This window comes from Micrasema longulum, unplaced genomic scaffold (genome assembly GCF_059751315.1).
Source record: "Micrasema longulum isolate JH-2025_06_02 unplaced genomic scaffold, ASM5975131v1 h1tg000595l, whole genome shotgun sequence".
In the NCBI taxonomy this organism is placed as follows: Eukaryota; Metazoa; Arthropoda; class Insecta; order Trichoptera; family Brachycentridae; genus Micrasema; species Micrasema longulum.
Window position 1 is genome coordinate 1348433 of NW_028277791.1, and position 21296 is coordinate 1369728.

The window sequence follows — 21296 nt, forward strand, 5'->3', positions numbered from 1 at the left end:
TGGCTGAACTTGTCAGTAATTAACGACGCGATAAAAAATTCTTATAGATTTTTTTTTTTTTTTTTTTTTTTATTTGAAAATTTATTTATAAACCCTTACGGATTATAACATTCATTTTACATAAAATAATATATACATTTTTCATTTATACTCTATTGTTCAAAATAATATTTTTTACATCTTTTGTAAAGTTTGTCTGAGTCTTTTGTTTAGTTTTGTCTGGTAGTTTATTGTCTAATTTCAGTCCCTGGTTCATTAGTCTTGATATTCCTTGTCTTGTTTTAGAAAGTTGTATATGGTATTTGTCTGATATTCTCGTATTATGTCCATGTTGACTACAATTTTTTATTAGTTTTAGTTCTTCGTCTACAATTACATTAGTGGCTAATTTATGGATAAATTTTAATGATTCTAGTTGAAAGAGTTCAGTTATATTTAATTGCTTAGTTTGTTTAAAAAGTTCTCTAGTTGCAGTTAAATAGGGAAGGTCATATACTAACTTTAATATTTTATTTTGTTGTCTTTGTAGTCTGTTTATGTCATTTTGATATCCTGCTCCCCATAATAGTTGCGTATAACATATTTTAGTTTTTACATAGGCTTCATACATTAGAATTTTTTCCGTTTTTGGAACAAAGTTTTTGATTTTTAAAAAAAGACTCGATAATGTCGCCACTTTGCTAATTAAATTGTTGATATGAATTGTCCATGTTAATTGTCTGTCTATTGTTAGTCCTAAGTATTTAACATGTTCAATTTCAGTTAGTCGTTCATTATTTATGTAAGCATCTACTTTATGACATTTTTTTCTAGTTTCAAAATGGATAATATTGCATTTTTTTTCATTAAGTGTAAGTAAGTTTGTGTTTGTCCATTTAGTCAACATAGTTAGGTCTTTGTTTATGTCATTGTTTGTAAATACGTCTGTTTGATTTTTATAGAATAGTCCAATGTCGTCGGCATACATAGTAATTTTTCCCTTGAAATTGCGTACTGGGATGGTATTCTAAATGCAAAAACGCGCGTAAAAAATGCATTTTAACACATATTTACGTACTAAATACACGTTAACAGTTCGATCTCATCATACATAATAATTTTTCCCTTGAAATTACGTACTGGGATGGTATTCTAAATGCAAAAACGCGCGTAAAAAATGCATTTTTAACACATATTTACGTACTAAATACACGTTAACAGTTCGATCTCATCGCGCGCAATTCCGCTTAGAATACCAGCCCTGGTTTGGGACTTTTGACTGACGTAATAAACATCTATGACTAATTACAAGGGTTTTTGATTTACAAAATCTCTCCGAGGAAACTCTTGTGATCTTGCAACATCAGGTACATGTCCCGTAGTTCAGACGTGAACTACTGACGAATTGTCAGCCGTGGACATTTGCTTGGTAAAGTAGGCAAGCGAGATTAAGGCTATTCGGAGGCATCTGTAATATTATGGCTAGCCAGACTTATTGCCTCTGCTTTCTGATAATAGTGAAATATCACATACTACGAATACCAATAAATATATATGAAATGGATTTAGAATAAGTAATTGTATTTTCAAAATCAATATGAACATAGTGGAGAAATGTTTGTAAACATAAATATAACCAATTGATTGATTGCTTTGGTGTTTATTTTGTAGAACTAGATATTTAAACGTATAGTATAAAAAATCAACGACTGATTTGAGTCTACTGAACATTTTATTTTATTTTTACAAACATAAAAACAAAATCCACAAAACCCTTTATGTACACGCTTACACGACGCGTAATTAATATATGAATCATGTTCCAATTGCATTTATATATTTTGATAAGAAATTTTAAAAATTTAAATATTGTATAAAAATACATTTGTGTTTATATAAATTTCTTCATAATATTTCAATTGGGTAGAAAAATTATAAAGAACACAAACCTATAAAAATATTATTGACATATTTTTCACAATATTTTCTAAGGATATAAAACTATAAAGCTTCATTAATTATCTTACAATACGTTCATGTAAGTCATTAAATACTTAATTTTTTTCCGAAATTTAATATAAATAGCTTAATTTCCCATTTCCTATTAAACACTAGGCCTTGCCCTTAACTATTGGTTTTCCCCGCAATTATGATTAATGTACATGCTAAAGTTCATAAGATTATTTTTATTTGTTACTTAAGTATCGTGAATTATATAACTATGTAAGGACATTCAATCAATCTAATCTTCACATTCGTTTGAAAATGTCCTAACAAGGCGAAACAATTATCACGAAATTTTTGTTTTTATATTTGTAAAAATAAAATAAAGTGTACAGTAGACTCAAATCAGTATTTGATTTCTTATACTTTAAGTTAAAATATAACTAGAATTGATGTAATGGAACTAAAACTTTTAAAAAAATGTAGTTAAAATGTTCACAATACGAGAATACATATCATGAAAATATCATACACAACCTTTTTAAACGAGACAAAGACAGTCGAGACTAATAAATCAGGGACTGAAATTATACAATAAACTACCAGACAAAACTAAACTATAAACTCAGGCAACCTTTACAAGAGATGTTCAAAATATTATCATTGATCCAGAGAAATCTTTTACCTAAGTGTTTATGTAGTAGATAAAGTTATTGTTATTTTTATTAATAAACTTTGATTATTATTATTATTATTATTACTCGGAAAATATTAACTTTACAAGTAAAAGTATTTTGTAAAATGTATGTAACCCACAAGGGTTTATCAATTTAATGAATTAAACTAAACCTTTAAGATTAAAAAAAACGGACGCAGCCGCCTCTTGTAACGGGCTTCTTGAAGATGCGGCGATGGCCCTGGCATGAACACGTGCTGCGCATGCCTCAGGAGAGCCTAATCCCAAGTTGCCTTTTCTTTAAACCTGCGGGCTCACGCCGTCCTGAAAGGCCGTCAATGACGATCTTTCGACTTTATTCGGTGGAACAAGCGGGCGCTGGATTGACGTGGAAGGAGACAAGAGTATTGGCTGGCGATAGGGTCTTCTGAAGGCAACTGGTAATGTCTGCATATTAGGAGCAGATGTGAAAAAGAAGAATAAAAAAATAACTTTTATACCGCGCTTTATTAAGATAGATTCCTTCCTATTACAATTATTAACCAATAAAATGATTTTTTTTTATCTTTTCGTTCGTTTACTTAACTTAATTAAATACCGTTTCATACTATTTTCTTAATAATATAAAAAAAAACACGTATCACACGTCTTCATTTAAACAAACAAAATCTTGCATTATAAATCAATTGTTTATGTGTGTGTATGTATATGTGTGCATATATATATATATATATTTGTGCATATAAATATATATATATATGTATGTGTATATATGTGTGTATATATGTATGTGTGTATATGTATGTGTGTATGTATATGTATCAAAATGTGTAAGCGAGTAAGTTAATATTTTATTAGTCTGTGCTTTATATTAACTTGTAAACTATTATCATGTTTAAAAATGTAATTGTAAATATGATAAAATTTATAAACAAATAAATAAAAATAAGTATTTTTAACGAAAGAAGTGTGATGCTTATCCGTATTTTAAGCATTACACGCCTTTCTTATGTAATAATTAAGTTCGCTCTGATAATTTTTATTTTCATTACCTACAATTTTCTGGAACCATTTAAACTTATAATGACAGTGACGTGCTAAAAATAAATCTAAATGTCAATGAATCTGATTTTTAAAATAAGTTATTATCTACAAAGATTTAGAAACAAACGATGTTTTGGATCACTGGTTAATTTTGGTTTATATTAAAAATATTTTTTTGTTCAAAATACCATTAAAAATGATTGAAATGATATTTTATTGCATGTAAGATTTGAATCTGAAATGTAAAATAGTATGCGAAAGTAAGCTGATGCATTATTCGCAGATGCGCCAACAATAGGAAGGGATGTCGCTTCTGTTCCTTTGCTACTTATTTTTATTAAAGACGTAAGGAGGTAGCTTTTCTCATGGTGGTACAGTATGTGCCCACTTTATTTAAACCAGTATTCATTTCGTAGCACAATAAGGCAAGACGCTAATATGTAAAAACAACGTAGTGAATAACAACGCAAAACACCCAAGAGAAATAAAAAATGCATTTAACCCTTTCTGTGCCCCTAGGTTCATGGCAGTTCTCAGCAGGCAGCGAAATTTTAGGCATTTTCTTAGAAAGCCTCATTTAAATCGCTGCGCTCTTATGTCAATATGTTTAATAGTTCCTCGTATCCTAGTGTTTCATCAAGCTTCTAAAAGTTGTCTTCTAATGTATGAAATTTTTAAGCAAAAACAGTACATGTAATCCATTTTCAATACAAAAACAGAAATAAAATTGAAATAACTGCCACGTTAAAGTTAAAATATTTTATTTTTTTTACATTCACTTTCCGCTCTTAATGGTGCATGAGGCACTGCATTGGTACACCAATCGCCATGCATTTTGATCATTTTTGTTACATAAAAGTAAAATGATCATTCTTACGCTTCAGGTAATCCAGGGAATATGAAATATTATAATATATAAAGACCTTTTTCAATTTTAATTTTTTAAAATTTATTTAATGCCCACAAAACACAATTCATCATAGCTCAATTAGATTTTTTTATTACCCTACTTGTTTGAAAATTCTGTGTTAAGTCTGGAAATAAATGTTTCATGTCAACCATGTCGGGAATCGAACCCAAAACTTCTAACAGGGTAGACAAACGCACTAAACACTACACCGCAAGGCCGATATCACATTGACAAATTGTATAAAGTTATTGACCTTTTCTGTAATGCTAGGTATTGCTATGGCAGTTCCCAGCGGGCCACGAATTATTTGGCAATTTTTAGAAATTCTCCTTTATCGATAATTCTAATAATTCTTAGTATTTCATTAAGCTTCTAAAGGATGTCTCCGAAACCAGCCAATGACATGTCATAAGCCCTGTAAATGCCTTGACTCCCATGTTCCCTTTTCAAAAATATTTTCCCTCTCTGTGTTGCAATAAGTGACAATATTGATAAATTCGCATTTCGAGTAAGACATCATACATTATCAACTAAATAGTGTTTTAAGTTTTTAACTATTGAAAAGTACTTATTTAATAAATAAATTAATATTTTGAAAAACTCTGTGACGTGTTTTTTTTATTGGTTTAATTTGACCATCATATTCTAAATAATAAGACACTAGTAGTAAAAATATATTTTTTTAATGCTTTTAAAATATATGTATATGATGTTGATATATAAATCAATCTCTTAATCTGTCTTCATTGGAGAGACGTAGAACTGATATGGACCTTATTTGCATTTTCAAAATACTTAATGCTTTAAGTGATGTCCCATTTCTGTTGCAATCAATTTATTTTCATGTTCCCAACCGTGTCACCAGAAGTCAAAATCTGCTATTTATAAAATCTTCTAAGAGCAACTTTGGTTTTTATGCCCCAATGTCCAGAATGTGTAGATTAGTCAATTCATCACACGACTTGGAATTTTTTGGGATAGATCTTCCGGCTTTTCGTAGATCTCTTCACGACTAAACAGTGTGGGATGAAGTTGGATTGGCATGGTTTAGCTCAAAGTTTTTGGTGTTTCGTTTTTTTTAATATATCGTATACTATTATTGTTTTGCCCTTGTTTGTCTTTGCTAAATAGTTTTATGTTCTTTTTGTTTAGTTTCTTGCATTTATGTTTCTTCATGTAACTGTTGTAATTGGCTTAGGCCATATATATAATAAATAATTATAAAAAAGGAATCTAGCATCCTCGCAAAGGATTTTTGGACGGCCAATTAAACTGCAGTGCTTGAACACTCTTACGATAGGCGATGCTGTACTTTCGATATACCACCCCTAGTAGACATATTATGTATATTTACAAAAAGGACGTAACGTTATTAGATTTTTCTGCTTTATTGTTTTTCGAGTGCCTTCAATTGGGCTCTTTGATCCATTACTGCAAATTGAAATGGAGAAATGCTTAAACAAATCTTATAAATTTTACATGCGAGTGGATTTGTTTTTGTATGTTTATTGCATACGCCATAGCACCACCACCACTAATAAATTTAATATTTTAAAAATTGAGTCAAGTGCTGAAATTTTAATTAGGATCCTTTGATTTAAACATGGTTTATCAAAATTTATATTTAATACATGTTAAACTTATGATCTGTCATTGGCTGGTTTTAGTGGTATTTTAATTATCTGTATATGCTTGGTTTGAATATTAAATTCGCATGCATGTTGACACGCTCTTGTTGGAAATATTGTAAATTAAGTTTTATTTTAATGGTTTTAAAGCCATACAACAACGGCGAGAATTTCAACGTTAAATTTGTTATATTAAAGTTTCATTTTATCTTTGATTTAAAATTTCAGAAAAACGTAAATCAGAATATCGTAGGCATCCGGAATATGGCTATAAAATAGACAGCGCAGTGGAGAGAGTTAGAGATTCTTATACGCTTAGACCTTTCTTTGATATACTTCATATTCCTTACACTTCACTCAAATGTTTTTTTTTTTATAGAAGAAAATACAGAAACCTAGGCATTTACAGGACTTATGACCTGTAATTGTCAAGATATCAGCTTTTTCACCTCACACAAAAATCAACGGATCGAAAAATTGAGAAAATATTAATTATGTTTGTTACACAACGTGTAAAATGGCTACCTCAACCAACCAATGAAAGGTCGTAAGACTTCCGACTTCCATTTTCAGAAATATTTTCTCTCTCTAAAGCAATCAATTTCAATCGTTTTAATGTTGATTTATATCTAATTATTATAATATCTCTATCTACACCCGATGGTACATAAACACTTTGTGTATCTTGATGACCTATTGAAAGTTAGGTGATTAGTCTAGACGTGAACAATACAACATTATTGTGTCCCAGGACTCGACTATTGTCCACGTGACAGCAATTCTTAGGACACAATATTGTTCCGAAGCATTGGCACGAAGATAAACGGACAGGCCATCTTCGCGGAACAATGAAAAACGCACACCACAGCGCGCGAACGCACACGGACGGGATTTAATTACAATGCTCGACGCGTGCACATCGCTCTCCGGTATTTTTCGACCGAAAATGGAGGCAGAAAAAATAATATTGCTTAGTTCGTACTTAATGATTCCAATACATCTTGGTTTGAAATAAATAGTATTTTTCATGAATTAGCTTGAAATAAACGCCGTCGGATATTCATTTTTGCAGCGCTCGCGTGTGAACTGATTCAAAATTCTCCGAATTCGGCCAAATTCTCGTATTGTCCTAGCGTTCTGTCCAGCGCGGGCAAGGATATTTATGGAGCTGGAACTATTGGGGCTATTGTCATATCTATTGAATTGTGCAAACGATACTTTAAAGTGCCAGTTTCGGGACAGTAAAATATTAATACCAAATAATGATAATGTTGACGGTTTTATCAATGAAGTAAGATTTTACTAATATTTTTTTATTTTTTTTTATAAAAATAAATATTTGCGTTCTTATGATTTACCCAAATATTTTATTTTAAGGGCCACTTTCAACGAGTTTTAAATAACTCACTATTAGACAGTGGAATCAAGTTAGGGTAGAGTGGAATTCGAACCGCAGACCTTTGGTCCGTGAGTCCGAGACACTAGCCACAGGACCACAACCCGATATAATTGGTACGTGATAAAATATTTCACTAATTTAAAGGTTAAAGACGCGATATTGTCAGTTGCAATATAAGGCTCACTGTACGTAAAATGGACAGAAGTGCATTAAAGCGACCGTAGTAAAAGTTCAGGTATTCAGATCTCAGAATGCACTTGTAGAAATGCAAGAGCTGGTTTCATTGTGAAAGGACATCGCTTTTACCGCATACTTAAGACTAAGAATGCTCTTTAATGCCACGAACCTGTATGCAAAAATGTTTGGAAGACAAAGTTTTAATGCGTTTTAAACCAAATAATGAAACTGTGATGTCTCCTTCACTATTAAAATTTACTTTATCATTGATTTTTTAAACTAATATTTACAATAAGACCACAATTTTTTTTTGTTTTCATGTCTCAACTTACAGATGAAATAAAAAGCAAAATAATTATCACGGACTAAATAACAATTATTGGAAATGATGGAGAAAAATGAATTCCATAAAAATAATTTAATTTTTAACTTTTATTTGTTTATTTGTTTACAATACTTGAGTTTGTTCAAATTACAACAGGGATCGAGAATAATTTACACGGTGTGTAAAGTTCCACTTAAACCAGCCAATTTAAAAAAAAAATAAAAAAATGAAAATTTATTTATAAACCCTTACGGATTATTACATTCATTTGACAAAAATAATATAAACATTTTTTATTCATACTCCGTTGTTAAAAATAATATTTTTAAATATTTGAGTCTTTTGTTTAGTTTTGTCTAGTAGTTTATTGTATAATTTTAGTCCTTAATTTATAAGCCTTGATTGTCCTTGTCCTGTTTTAGAAAGTTGTAGATGATATTTTTCTGATTTTCTCGTATTATGTCCATGTTGACTACAATTTTTTACAAGTTTTAGTTCTTCGTCTACAATTACATTAGAGGCTTATTTATGGATAAATTTTAATGATTCTAGTTGAAAGAGTTCAGCTAAATTTAATTGTTTAGTTTGTTTAAAAAGTTATCTAGTTGCAGTTAGATGGGGAAGGTCGTAAATTAACTTTAATATTTTATTTTATTGCCTTTGTAGTCTGTTTATGTAATTTTAATATCCTGTTCCCCATAGTTATTGCGTAAAACATATTTTAGTTTTTACATAGGCTTCATACATTATAATTTTTTCCGTTTTTGGAACAAATTTTTTGATTTTTAAAAAAAGACTCGATAATGTCACCACTTTGCTAATAAATTGTTGATATGGATTTTCCACGTCAATTGTCTGTCTATTGTTAGTCCTAAGTATTTAACATGTTCAATTCAAGTAATTCGTTCATTATAATGACATGATGACAGGTCATAAGCCTTGTTAATGCCTAGGCTTCCATAATCTTACGTTAAGGTATTCTTCATCCCTGTAGTAATTTGTTTATATTATTTTATGTGATGAGTTTGCGTTTCAATTATTTTGAAAAAAATGTTCACAAATTAAGATATTTAACCTATGTTTTCAAACGTATAACTAGCTGTGTTTATCCAAACATAGACAAAACGGTTTTTCATGCTCTTGTACAGTATTTTCTTTCTGATAGAATAATTGGATGGAGAAAAACCTATACTTATCATGTTAAGCCTTTGGAAACCGTACAAAAACAAATTATTAAAATTATACTTTATAAAAATTCAACTTTTACCTCCAACAAATTATTTTAGGAAGCTGATGTTTTAAAGCTACAAGAAATTTATTGCCAGCAATGTCTAAAATGTGTTTATATACGCCAACATTTATTTTCTTAAATTTTTAATAGATATAGTCAAAAATTGAATTGTTTACTTAAAATGCCATATTGCAAATTCAGACTCGGGCAAAACCACTAACTTTTCATAGCTCTTAAAATGTTTAATGCATTTGATAAGGACAATATGATTGAGACAAATTATTTGAATTAGTCTGGATTTAATTTTAAGTTGAAATAATTGATAAAAAAAGCTGATTAAAAAATATCATTTTTAAAATGAATAGAATATATTGACGTATTACAACAGAGATGAAGAACATTTAAGATAAGGTAATATGGAAGTCTAGGCATCTACAGGGCTTATGACCTGTAAATGGCTGGTTTAAATGGCCACTTTACACACTGTGTAACAGCCACCATTCATGTAGGTGAAATAATTCAATTAGATGAATCTCACCCGCATAAATACAAGTTTCAGCTCTTTAACTTCACAAACATCAACAGATGAAAGAATTAAGGAATAAAGATGTTCAAATATGGGCAGAATGGTGAATGTTACACGGTGTGTGAAGTGGCCACTTAAACCAGCAATTGACAGGTCATAAGCCCTGTACATGCCTAGACTTCTATATTACCTTATTTTAAATGTTCTTCATCTCTGTTGTAATATGTTAATATAAGCAGTTCCCCAGGGAGTTGAATCCAGTCCTTGTCGACAGGAATTTGGACAAAACTCAAAATATTGTTGATAGAATATACTGTTTTATTATTTTCTCATTTTCAACCCCAAAAAAATTGTAAAAAAAACACATGCACTCATTTTTTAAACTTTTTGATATCTATCGTATTCTTCCAGTAGAATTTATTCCAGTTCAAAATAAAATGTATTCCCACATACAGGCCATGCTTTTGCGGGAATTTTTTTTTTGTGTTAATGTTATAGTTTTTGTTGTATTTGTAACTTATGTATACTTATTGTTAAATGCAAAGACAAAATTGCAAATGAAAAAAAAAAAATATTTTTACTATTTTCAAGATTACCAAAAATATGAAGCAAATAGCTCTAATAATACTTGAGTTATAAAATAAAAATTAGTATTTGGGGGATTCGACTCCTCTTCTTCGATCCGGCATGGTTAAATGACATGGGTGAGTGTCCACGTTTCGGAGCCGTAAAAATGTACCAAGATGACGTAGCATCTTGCAATATGCATTCTGACGTCTAATAATTTAACTATTAAGATAAATTACTTGTTTATTACGATTAATCAAAATAACTTAACAGTTACTTTATTTTTACGATACGAATGTAGGTACTACTATTTAGATTGATATTATAGTTTTTACATTTAAATTATTCCACTTAATTTTGCGAGATGAAATTACCCTTAACTATGAATAAAACGTTTTTATTTTTACTTCATTGGTGTTTTAAAAATTAAAGGAACATATATGTTGTCCTGTGGCAGACATGTTAAAAGGTCAATCTAAGATACTCCATTCGGCTTGCTTCAACAATCCTTTATGTTGTCCTTATTTTCTGGAGCACACGCGATAAGCATAGTTTGAAAAATGTAAGGATTTAAGGATTTGTTCTCTGGATTAGATGCATGGCTGGCATTTTATTCTCAAATATACCTTCGTCCATGTTCATCCTTATATTTGCGCAGCTTTCTTAAGGAAGCTGCTTTTTACTTTTACTCAATATACAAATCACATAGTGATTTAGAACTATGTCGTGATGTCGTGGTAGTATCGTGCACTCAGGGATCGGGTTTCCAAGGTTCGGACCCAGCTCTGCCACAACTTTTTATATTTTTTCAAATACTAATTGAATCGTTTCTTAGATTACATAGCAAACAAATTTAACATTCATTATAATAAAATAATAAGAAAAGAAAAAAACCCACATAGGCATGGGTATTCATGCTTTAATCAGTTTTAAGTTCACGTATACAATAAGATTACCAATGAGGAAAAAAACAGAATCTCAAAACTCATTGTACAAGGGATTAAAGCTGTACAATGAGTTACCTGAAGAAATAAAGGAAATAGAAAAACTTGAAATATTTAAAGTTAATTTGAAAAAATATGTAATTGAGAAATTTTTATAAAAAAATTGTAGTTTAATTAAAAGTTTATATTAGTTCTAAAGATGTTATGAACTAACTTAATAAAGCATAAATAAAAAAATACAATAAAAGAAAATCGGTCGGGTTGTGGTCGTGTGGCTAGTGTCTCGGACTCACAGACTAAAGGTCTGTAGTTCGAATCCCACTCTACCCCAACTTGATTCCATTTTCTAATAGTGAGTTATTTGCAACTCGTTGAAAATGGCCCTCAAAATTACATATTTGGGTAAATCATAAGAACGCAAATATTTCTTTAAAAAAAAAAAATTTAAAAAAAACACATTGTAAATGTTAAACTATATTTTTTTCTATTTTTTTTTCATATCTTAGTACCCGTCTGCAATTTTTTTCTGTTTATTGCTATCAAATTACCGTGAATCTTGATAATTTTTAATACATTTAAAGTAAAAACCAACGCTTCAAGTGCCAGTCCAGAAACAACGAATGATAACAGTGTAAACATTTTCACGTCCACCCGGCCAGAAATAAAAACAAGGACTTCAAGCATAGTAGGCAAACACGTCAACCACTACACTGCGACACGGACTTACCTCCACTCGATTTCCTTTTTCAGAATTTTTACCTGAGAGAAGCCATCGAGTTGAAAACGCTTGTCCAGGGTTTTGGTTCTATTTCACACTCATGACTGTATTTTACATTCACCCGGCCACAAAAAATTGAATGACTTTTTTTAAAAGTAAAAAACAAATATTAGCGTTTTTATGATTAACCCAAATATTTTAATTTCGGGTTTTATTTTCAACGAGTTGTAAATAACTAAATGTTAGAAAATAAGAACCAAACTACGGTAGAGCGAGGTGCGAACCTTGGACGTCTAATCCGTGAGTTCGTGACACTAGCCACGGGACCACAACCCCGTTAATATTATTTACATGAGTATTTCAATTTTAGACCCATTTTCAATCGAGTTGTAAAAAACCAAGTTGTGACAGAGCGAGGTTCGAGCATTTAACTTCATATCCCAAATCCGCGACATTACCACAGGATAAAGACCAGATAGAAATTTCGCAAAGGCACTTAAGTTGCTTTTCTGTTTGAACGTATGCATTATGTATGTATATTTCAGCCTTTTCTCTCTATCAAACTAAAATAAAACCAAGAGCTGAACTCTCCGTCCATTTTTAATCCTTTTTAATGGCGAAACAGAGCAAACAGACTCCGCTAGCTCTCCCCAGCATCCGATTATCCGTCAGTACGGTCAATTGGTCGCGTATGTTGCTTCATACTGCATTCAATGCACTTCCGACAATCTACGGCACGTGGATGTTCCGTCTCTCTCACGCCATTAGCTTCTCCGTTTCCCGCGCAGGAAAGAGAGAGGACCGAACACAAGTAACGCGACTCTCTTTAGTTGGACCGGAGTGGCCAGAAAAGCCTCGAGAAAAGGCTTATAATGTATATCTAGAGTATTATTATATGTGTATATTTTGTTTTATGGAGCGAAACATATTTTAAATAAACGTTTTAATATGAACGAAAAATTTTACAGAGCATCATTCCCTTCTCACACCTAAATGTGCATAGGGCACTGCATTGGTATACCAATCGCAGCGTACCCTTAACATTTATGTGACAATATTGTTGTTGATCTTATAATATTGACATATTACAACAGAGATGAAGAACATTAAAGAGAAGAGGGAGTTGAAATCCAGTCCTTGTCTACAAAAATTTGGACAAACTCAAAATATTGTTTATAAATTACCTGGTCCATGAAGAAGTATAGAAATTGAAAAAATAATATTTTCAGGCGTTGCCTAGTATGTAGGTGAAATAATTCAATTAGATGAATCTCACCCGCATAAATAAAGGTTTCAGCTCTTTAACTTCACAAACATCAACAGATGAAAGAATTGAAGGAATATAGATGTTCAAATATAGGCATAATGGTGAATGTTACACAGTGTGTAAAGTGGCCACTTAAACCAGCCGTTGACAGGTCATAAGCCCTGTAGATGCCTAGACTTCCATATTAACTTCTCTTAAATATTCTTTATCTCTGTTGTAATATGTTAATATAAACAGCTCCCCAGGGAGTTGAATCCAGTCCTTGTCTAAAAAATTTGGACAAACTCAAAATATTCTTATAAAATTGATTGTTGTTGATCTTATTATGAAGGTTGTCAAGTTTTTAATGTTCAAAATTAGCAATTAGCAAATATTGCCATATTTATTAGATATTTTTATGTTTTTTCATTATTTATTTTTGTTATATTTAATTTGGTACTCGCCCTTATTTGGCATATTATTTTTTACTCCTATTTCTTACTAAAGTAAAGAGTGAGTTTTTAGATACCATTTTTCAATTATCATTTCAATGATATTATTATTTTTACATTTAATTATGTATGAATCTAAATTTGTATAATTCATATTTTAATATTTATATCTGATTCCCTTTTTTACATTGTATTCTTTGAAATTTTATTATTAATTACTTACGTTTTGTTTTTCTGGATTTTTATTCTATTTCATCACATTTAATTATAATTTTTGAGTTCATTAATATTGAAACAAGTATAATTAATAATAAATAAATAAAAAAGCACCTACCCCTTTTCTCTTACATCACATTACATACTTTAGTATTTGTTATTTTTATTAAATTTATTTACTGAAATTTTCATTACTGTTAATATCGCTTTAATATTTTTTATTTACTTCCATTAGTAACCTTATGTGAATATTGCTTTTTCAAATTTAAAAGATTACTTGAGATAGTATTATTGAAATTTGTGGCAACAGAGAGTTGTAACAACTTCCATCTGTTGACTTTGGGGAAGTAAAGAAGCTGGACCTTTTATAATGTGGGTAAGGTTCGTAAGATTAGTGTAGAGTGGCCACTTAAACCAGCCAATGACAGGTGATAAGCCCTGTAACATGGACATATTCTGAATCTTCAAATGTTGTGCAAAATTAAAATTAAAAATTAATTAGTTAACTAAAAAAAATTTCAAACTACATTATGGAGAGAGGAGATGATGGGAAAAAAAGAAAAAGTGTAAAGGAACAACTCAAAAATTTAGATAGTGACATATCAATATTGATTTAAATGTTAATAAAGAAGGAGCATCTCAAACATTAGTGGGTCAATTATTCCACAATCGAACAGTTAAAACTGTGAAAGGGGAGGCAAGAAAATTAGAGCGGTGAAAGGGTATTAAAAGAATTCTGTCGTTACACACTGCTTAACTCAAAGTTGCTACTTTAAACACTGTGTAACATTTACTATCATGCCTGTGTTTGAACATCTTTATTTTTTCAATTCTTCGATCTGCTGATTTGTGTAGATACTATGTTAAACTTTCATAACTTTCTAGGAGGTAAAATCTAAAAAACCTTTGAAATAACTCAATATAAATATTAAAAAAGCTTGACAGGAGGTGGGAAAGAGGAAATATGGAAGAAGTTTAAGAAAATACACCACAACACTTAGCCCAATCGAGAAAATAATCTTATTGGGTTTTTTTTTCTTGCGACTGGTGGGAATCAAACACGCAACGCCAATTTCACAGTTGGAAGTCTTATTAACTTTTCCACGACGCACTTGTGCCGTATACACAAATAAAAAATAAAAATATATTGTATTTAGATATAAAAAATAAAGTATTTAAAAACAAAAAAAAAACATTTCAAAATTTTCAAAAATTTGCTAAAATTTCAAATCAATGTATGGCAACAGTCACGCTTCATGTGCGTTTTAAATTGTTTAGTGTATTTAAAAAGTAAATTAAAATATCACGACAAAAATTTAAAAATAATATTGTAATATCTCGTAGGAAGTTATAAAATAACTGAAAAATAATAATTGAACTTAGGATTCCTAGAATCTACCGAGTCACAAGTTTTTCAACTTCAGTAGAATGTTTTTCAAACTTATTTGGATTTCCAATTACATTTTATTGCCGATTTAGCGAACTTTCGCCAACTTCATCGCTCCGCAAAGAAATCCCATTTAAGCTGTGAGCTTTTTATACTTACCTTGTTTAAATAATATTTGCTTATCGTTTTAACTCTAAAAATACGAAACATGAACACAACACTACAGCTTAATAAAAGAAAGGAAGCGCTTGGGTAGTACGTGTAGTTATTGTCCTGACAAAGATACGCTATAAACACAAATGTGTTTATTATTTTTAATGGTTTATTTTAATCATGGTATTTGCATTATTGATTGAATGAGTATCGTGGTTAATGCATATGAATTGAAAGTTCAAAAAATGTAAATATTGTTAATAGCAAAACTGTTCTATGTATGTAATAAATTCAGAATCCAATTGTGCTATTTAGTATTCCTCTCGTGACTGAAAAAAACACTTTTATCTCGTGTGTTTAGACAGAAAATGCGCGAGATAAAAGTGTTTTCTACGGCCGCGAGAGCGTTTGGTATATCATCCCTGGACAAGACTCAATTGGTAGTCTCAGGTATCCTGAATAAGAGAATAGGGTAAAGATAATTCTGCCTCGTAGTGTACTACTTGGCGTGTTTGCCTACCATGTTTAAGCCCCCGGATTCAATTTCCGGAATAGTTGAAATAAAATATTGACTAAATAGGTGTTTCTACACTGCAATATTTCATGTGAAGAGTTACTCGTTTATTGACAAAAAATATCGCTTTTGTATGAAAAAAAAACCGATGAAAAAACTGACGGTCTTTTGAATGGTTTTTCGTGTATGTGGAGAATTAATTTTTACTGCAATGGATCATGTTTCTGGGCTGGTATCTGAAGCTTAAGGCGGATTACCTTACTTTCATGTAGCATGTGATCGATACGCGCTGTACTTAAGCAGTGACCTATGCACCATCGGGTGCAGACAGGGATTCGATTATTGCATAGGCATTATGTATATTGGCGGTGGAAAGCCAAAATTTAAAAAGCGACATGTAGCCAACCTTGCAGAAGATCCAATGAAGGTTTTTTTTTAACTGCTAGAAAATCTCATAATATATTTTTTTGATGTAATAACTTATATTTATATACATGTTATAAATTAAAAAATACTTGGTACATTTTCACTTATTTATTTGACCAATTAGTGCTTTCACCCTCTAATGGGCATCTTCAGACTGGTGAATATTATACAGTGTAAGTAAAAATTTATTTATAACTAAATATTATTTTAAGTGTAGGTACATTTAAAAATAAGTTAAAAAATACAATACGTAATATTTTAATGGAGCAGAGTGAAACAAAAATATTGCGTATTGTATCGTTTTCAACTTATTTTTAAATGTACCTACACTTAAGCTTATATTTAGTTTTATATTAATTATCCTCACACTGCTTATTATTCACCAGTCTGAAGATACCCATTAGAGGGTGAAAGCGCTAATTGGTCAAATAAATAAGTGGAAGTGTACCAAGTATTTTAAAATTAATAACTTATATGTAAATATAAGTAACTACATCATTACAATGGAATTCCATCAAGAATTGACAATTAATAATTAAAATAACAAAGTATATTTTTTTATTTAAATTGTATAGGAATCACGCAAGTATGATAGGTGTTTATGAAGTTTTTAGAACGCGAAATATGTATGCAAAAACAGAGTAATAAGAGGTTCTATCCTCTCTGCCTACTCCTATACGGAAACGGCGTGATGGTTGGTTTGTTTGTGGTATTTTTCTTATATGGCATAGGAATAATTACGGATCTGAATTTAACATGCCTAAAAAACTGCATAATATTTTATGAAGCGTTCATAAAATAAAAAATAAAAATTTTATTTGAGGCACTTACTTTGCTGTTATTCAACTTAGTAAAATAAATGTAAAACAACTTTGTTTTACACCAAATGTTTTTTATTTTTTCTGTAGACCGGTTTCAAAGCATGCTACATGCTTCTTTATCAAGATATATTTATCTTATAAATCTTCTATTTTATTAAACAGTAATTACTTATTATTAAACCGGTAGATAGAAAAAATAAAAAATAAGTCTTTTAAAATCAAGTTGTCTTATATTTATTTTATTTACGAAATGTTCATATTAAATTTAATACACACATATTGTTGTCATAAAATTTTAATAAAGAAAACAAGAAATACATAAATAAATGTATATATATTTTTTATTACATTGTGGTATTAAAGATATTCTTACCAATTTATCACCAAGGTTGTTGACTTTGCAGGGAAGGTAGGCAGGATGTCCAAGGATAACAGAAATTTCCGAAGAACTTGAGACATCAAATTCCGGAATTGCTGAAGAAATTCCTTTTACTTCCTTAGCTGGAATACTCCATGAATATCCTGAAAATAAATGATAGAATTCATTTCACACCAAAATATTCCTAACCAAAATACTTTCCATTGAAAAATACTTTGCATATTTGTTAATTAACACTGTTTTTCTTTTTATCTTATTTAAAGGTCACTAATTTTCTTCATAAAAACCAACAATTTTTTAAAATCATTTTTAAAGTAATGAATCAACATAAAAATTCACATGACGACCATACTAACCAGATAAGACAATACACGACTTAACCTTATAATACAACTAAAATTTAAAATAAGTTTTTTTTTAAATTTGATGAATATTTAAAACTTTAGATTTTTTGTAGGTTAATTGTTTAAATTAAGTAGTATTACATCAGCATACAAGATCAGCATGCAAATAGTCGTAAGTCAAAAAATTATACACATATCAATACAAAATTATTTTACATTTTTGCAAAAAACCTAATTTATAAAACGTTTGTTATCGATTGCACAGAAATTGGTATTATTTAATATAAAATAAGAGAGAAGGACCCTTTTTTTATTAATTTCAAGTAAAAAAACTTGATGTAAAATATGTTTGTTATAGTTATAATGTTTCTAAAAGTAAATATTGCATTAAAAAAATAATTAAAACGTTTTGAAATTATAATTATAAAATAAGGTAATAGGTGGATAAAGGCGTTGACAGACAGAAAATAAGGACGAACATAAAATCACTGTAATAATTCCAAGAATGTACATAAACTATAAAAACATCATATTTTATACAATGTTTGTTAGTCAAAATGTTGGATATATAATTTATTTAATAGATAAAAATAAAAATCTTTTATTATTGAAAAATATTTACGAGTACATGAAACATTTTTATATGTATAAACTTAAATCTATTTATTTCATGTGTAATATATTTTCTTTACTAACTTTGTATACTTTGTCGAAATCTGTTATAAGTTCTGAGTTTATACACTATATCTGTTTGTTAACTATAAATATATATATAGAACTGTTGATTTACCCAATAAAATAAAATAATTAAATAAAATAAATAAAACAAGTAATCCAAAAATTTTATAAAACGTTTAGTAATTTTAAAATGAATTAAAATATCATTTTTAAAAATACAGATGTAAGTACTCCTAAAAAACATCCCGTTATTTGCTGTCACGATAACAATGTGACAAGTCATAGCCCATTTAAAATTTGTAAATTTATGTATCTTTACCTCATCTTCTTATTCCTTATTAAATTTCTTTAATCGTACGCCAATAATTTTAACAAAACTAAATAATTAATTTTAAAATAAAAAAGTAGTTAGTATTTTTACGCCTCATACGAGTATTGAACGCATTTCAATGCTTTACTGAAATTCTTTTAGTTTTCAGTATACTAAAGGTGCAAACACTCCCCACTTCCGCAGCAGTCAGTGGACCGGAAGTCGCCCTTCGTCTGTAAATTGCCTGATATCCGGTGGTGGTCTACCTTGAGTAGCGTCAGTCGTAATAAAGCCTTTTCCTGCGGCTGACAATGGTGGGAAATGATCGATTTTAAGGTGAACGCATTCGGCAAACAGATATCTGTTTTATTAAAATGCGATTAAAAATGAAATCCGTAGTGACAAAAAAAAACTAATATTTTTTTAAACATACAAATTTGATAGTGAACATTCTTGGTGGAAGTTAGTTGTAATTTATTTTAGAAATAAAAGACGAGTAATGCTTAAACAAACTTGGATTAACCAGTGATTGAATTCATAACTTTTGCGCTTTTTTTTGAGACTGGTGTCAATTTTATTGACATTTTTATTTCATTCATATTTATTTGATATATTTATTGCATTAAATAAGTAAATATATTTTATAACAGGGAATCTAAATAAAACTAGTAAAGTGAAAATGAAAACGGATTGTCCTCTGTTGCATTGGAACGGATTGTCTCCATCTTCAATGGCTCAGCCTGTTCGAAGATGAACATTGTTTTATTTTTTAAAGTATAAGTTGTTCTACACTTAATTAAAAATAACAAAAAAAAACTAAAACTGCTTAATTATACATACCTAGCTAATCAAATGTAAGAAATTAATAATCTTCATTATACACATTTAAAATATATATTTTTGCCAAGAATACGTGTTACTTAAACATAAATAATATTGTTTAATATGAAATAAAAAACAAACATAAAGTAATGTAATAGATAAAAACATAAATAATTTATGTACAAACCATATAAAGTACCACGTTTTTTAAATAACATATATTTTTCAAAATAATACATCTACATTATTTATTTGTGCAGTTATTTTTATTTTAAAATTCATTTTAAATTTTGAGTCTTTTATATTTGGCGTTCTAACAATATAATATTGCTATTAAAAAATGGATAGTGGAGGTGGGTTGCACACGGATCGATGGGTGGACCAAGCCAAATAGCTAAAATGTGTAAACTGTTTATGAAATTTGTTCTACTGGTCAATATAAATTGGTTATGTTTTTTATGATTATTTTAGTTTTTTATTGTTCATTATGTTAATGATAATTAGGTTAATTGGATAAATTACGTTTTTTTATCGTTATCATTAGGTTAACTTTGTTAAATTGCTAATCTTAGGCATGTTTCACATTTTGTAAAATGTTTCCCTCGGCACGGGACACTCCAGTGAGGGAACATTATTCCATATAAAAAAAGAATACGAACAATGTAAAAGTATAAATAAATAATGAATAAAAGAAAAATGAATAAATTAATATCACGATATATGCACGTACCGTTCCATTCTCTCTGCCTACTCCTATGTGAACGTGGCGTGATGGTATAAATATAATATATTATAAGGAGTTTTGGTGCATTGTTGTGTACAAGAATGGCAAGTTAACTTTGCGTAGGAGAATCATAATACCTTACAAGTTGTCTGACAAGATTGGATAAATCTAAATTGTCCCCTACTTTGTTAGCACTAGTCCTCGTACATTTGCATATCATGCACGTCTGCGCTGTAGGACGGTCTCCAAACTACTTTATGGCATATTTCACCACTAAAACTTCTTACCAGAAATAATCTAGAAAAGTCTTTTAAATAAATATATCGCCCACGCTACAAAGTTTTAGAAACATGTACTTCATTCTGAAATGAGAGTTAGAAACATAACCAGCAATTTATAACAAACACGAAAGTTTACGAAGTAACACCTTAAAAAATAACACGTTCTCATTATGAAAGGTCCAACTTCAAAATATTCACAATATATTATTTATGTTAAAAGTGTACGAATTAGGTTGCTGATAGTTGTGGAGCTCTATCCCAGTCAGAAATTGATATATATTTTTTTAATGCGTATTTATTACGTGGCGATTAAATAATGAATTATGTCGCGCGAGTATTACGGTAATGAGGAGTTGAACTGGCTGCACTTAAACTGCACACTGGTCTGACCAGTCTCGAAGATGTCGCGAAAGCGATGAAACCGGTCACTGGATATTCCAAATTTGTGGATTAAAGTATCACTCGTGTTTTATTT

The 21296-nt window shown here is 29.8% G+C and overlaps 1 protein-coding gene and 1 long non-coding RNA gene across 2 annotated transcripts in view; one reads left to right on the forward strand and one right to left on the reverse strand.

Moving 5' to 3' along the window:
• The window catches only part of LOC148280320 (lachesin-like), a gene marked incomplete at its 5' end in the record, with an annotated part of 144562 nt that extends 126747 nt beyond the window's left edge, over positions 1-17815 (reverse strand). The window contains one exon of the mRNA XM_088228570.1: positions 17657-17815. Coding sequence (XP_088084696.1) covers positions 17657-17815 — 159 coding nt within the window. The remainder of the gene's footprint in view (positions 1-17656) is intronic.
• LOC148280321 (uncharacterized) lies at positions 11828-15142 on the forward strand. Its single transcript, XR_015822647.1, has 2 exons — positions 11828-13267; positions 14555-15142. It is a non-coding gene; the product is annotated as an uncharacterized LOC148280321 (long non-coding RNA).
• Positions 17816-21296: the final 3481 nt, after the last annotated feature.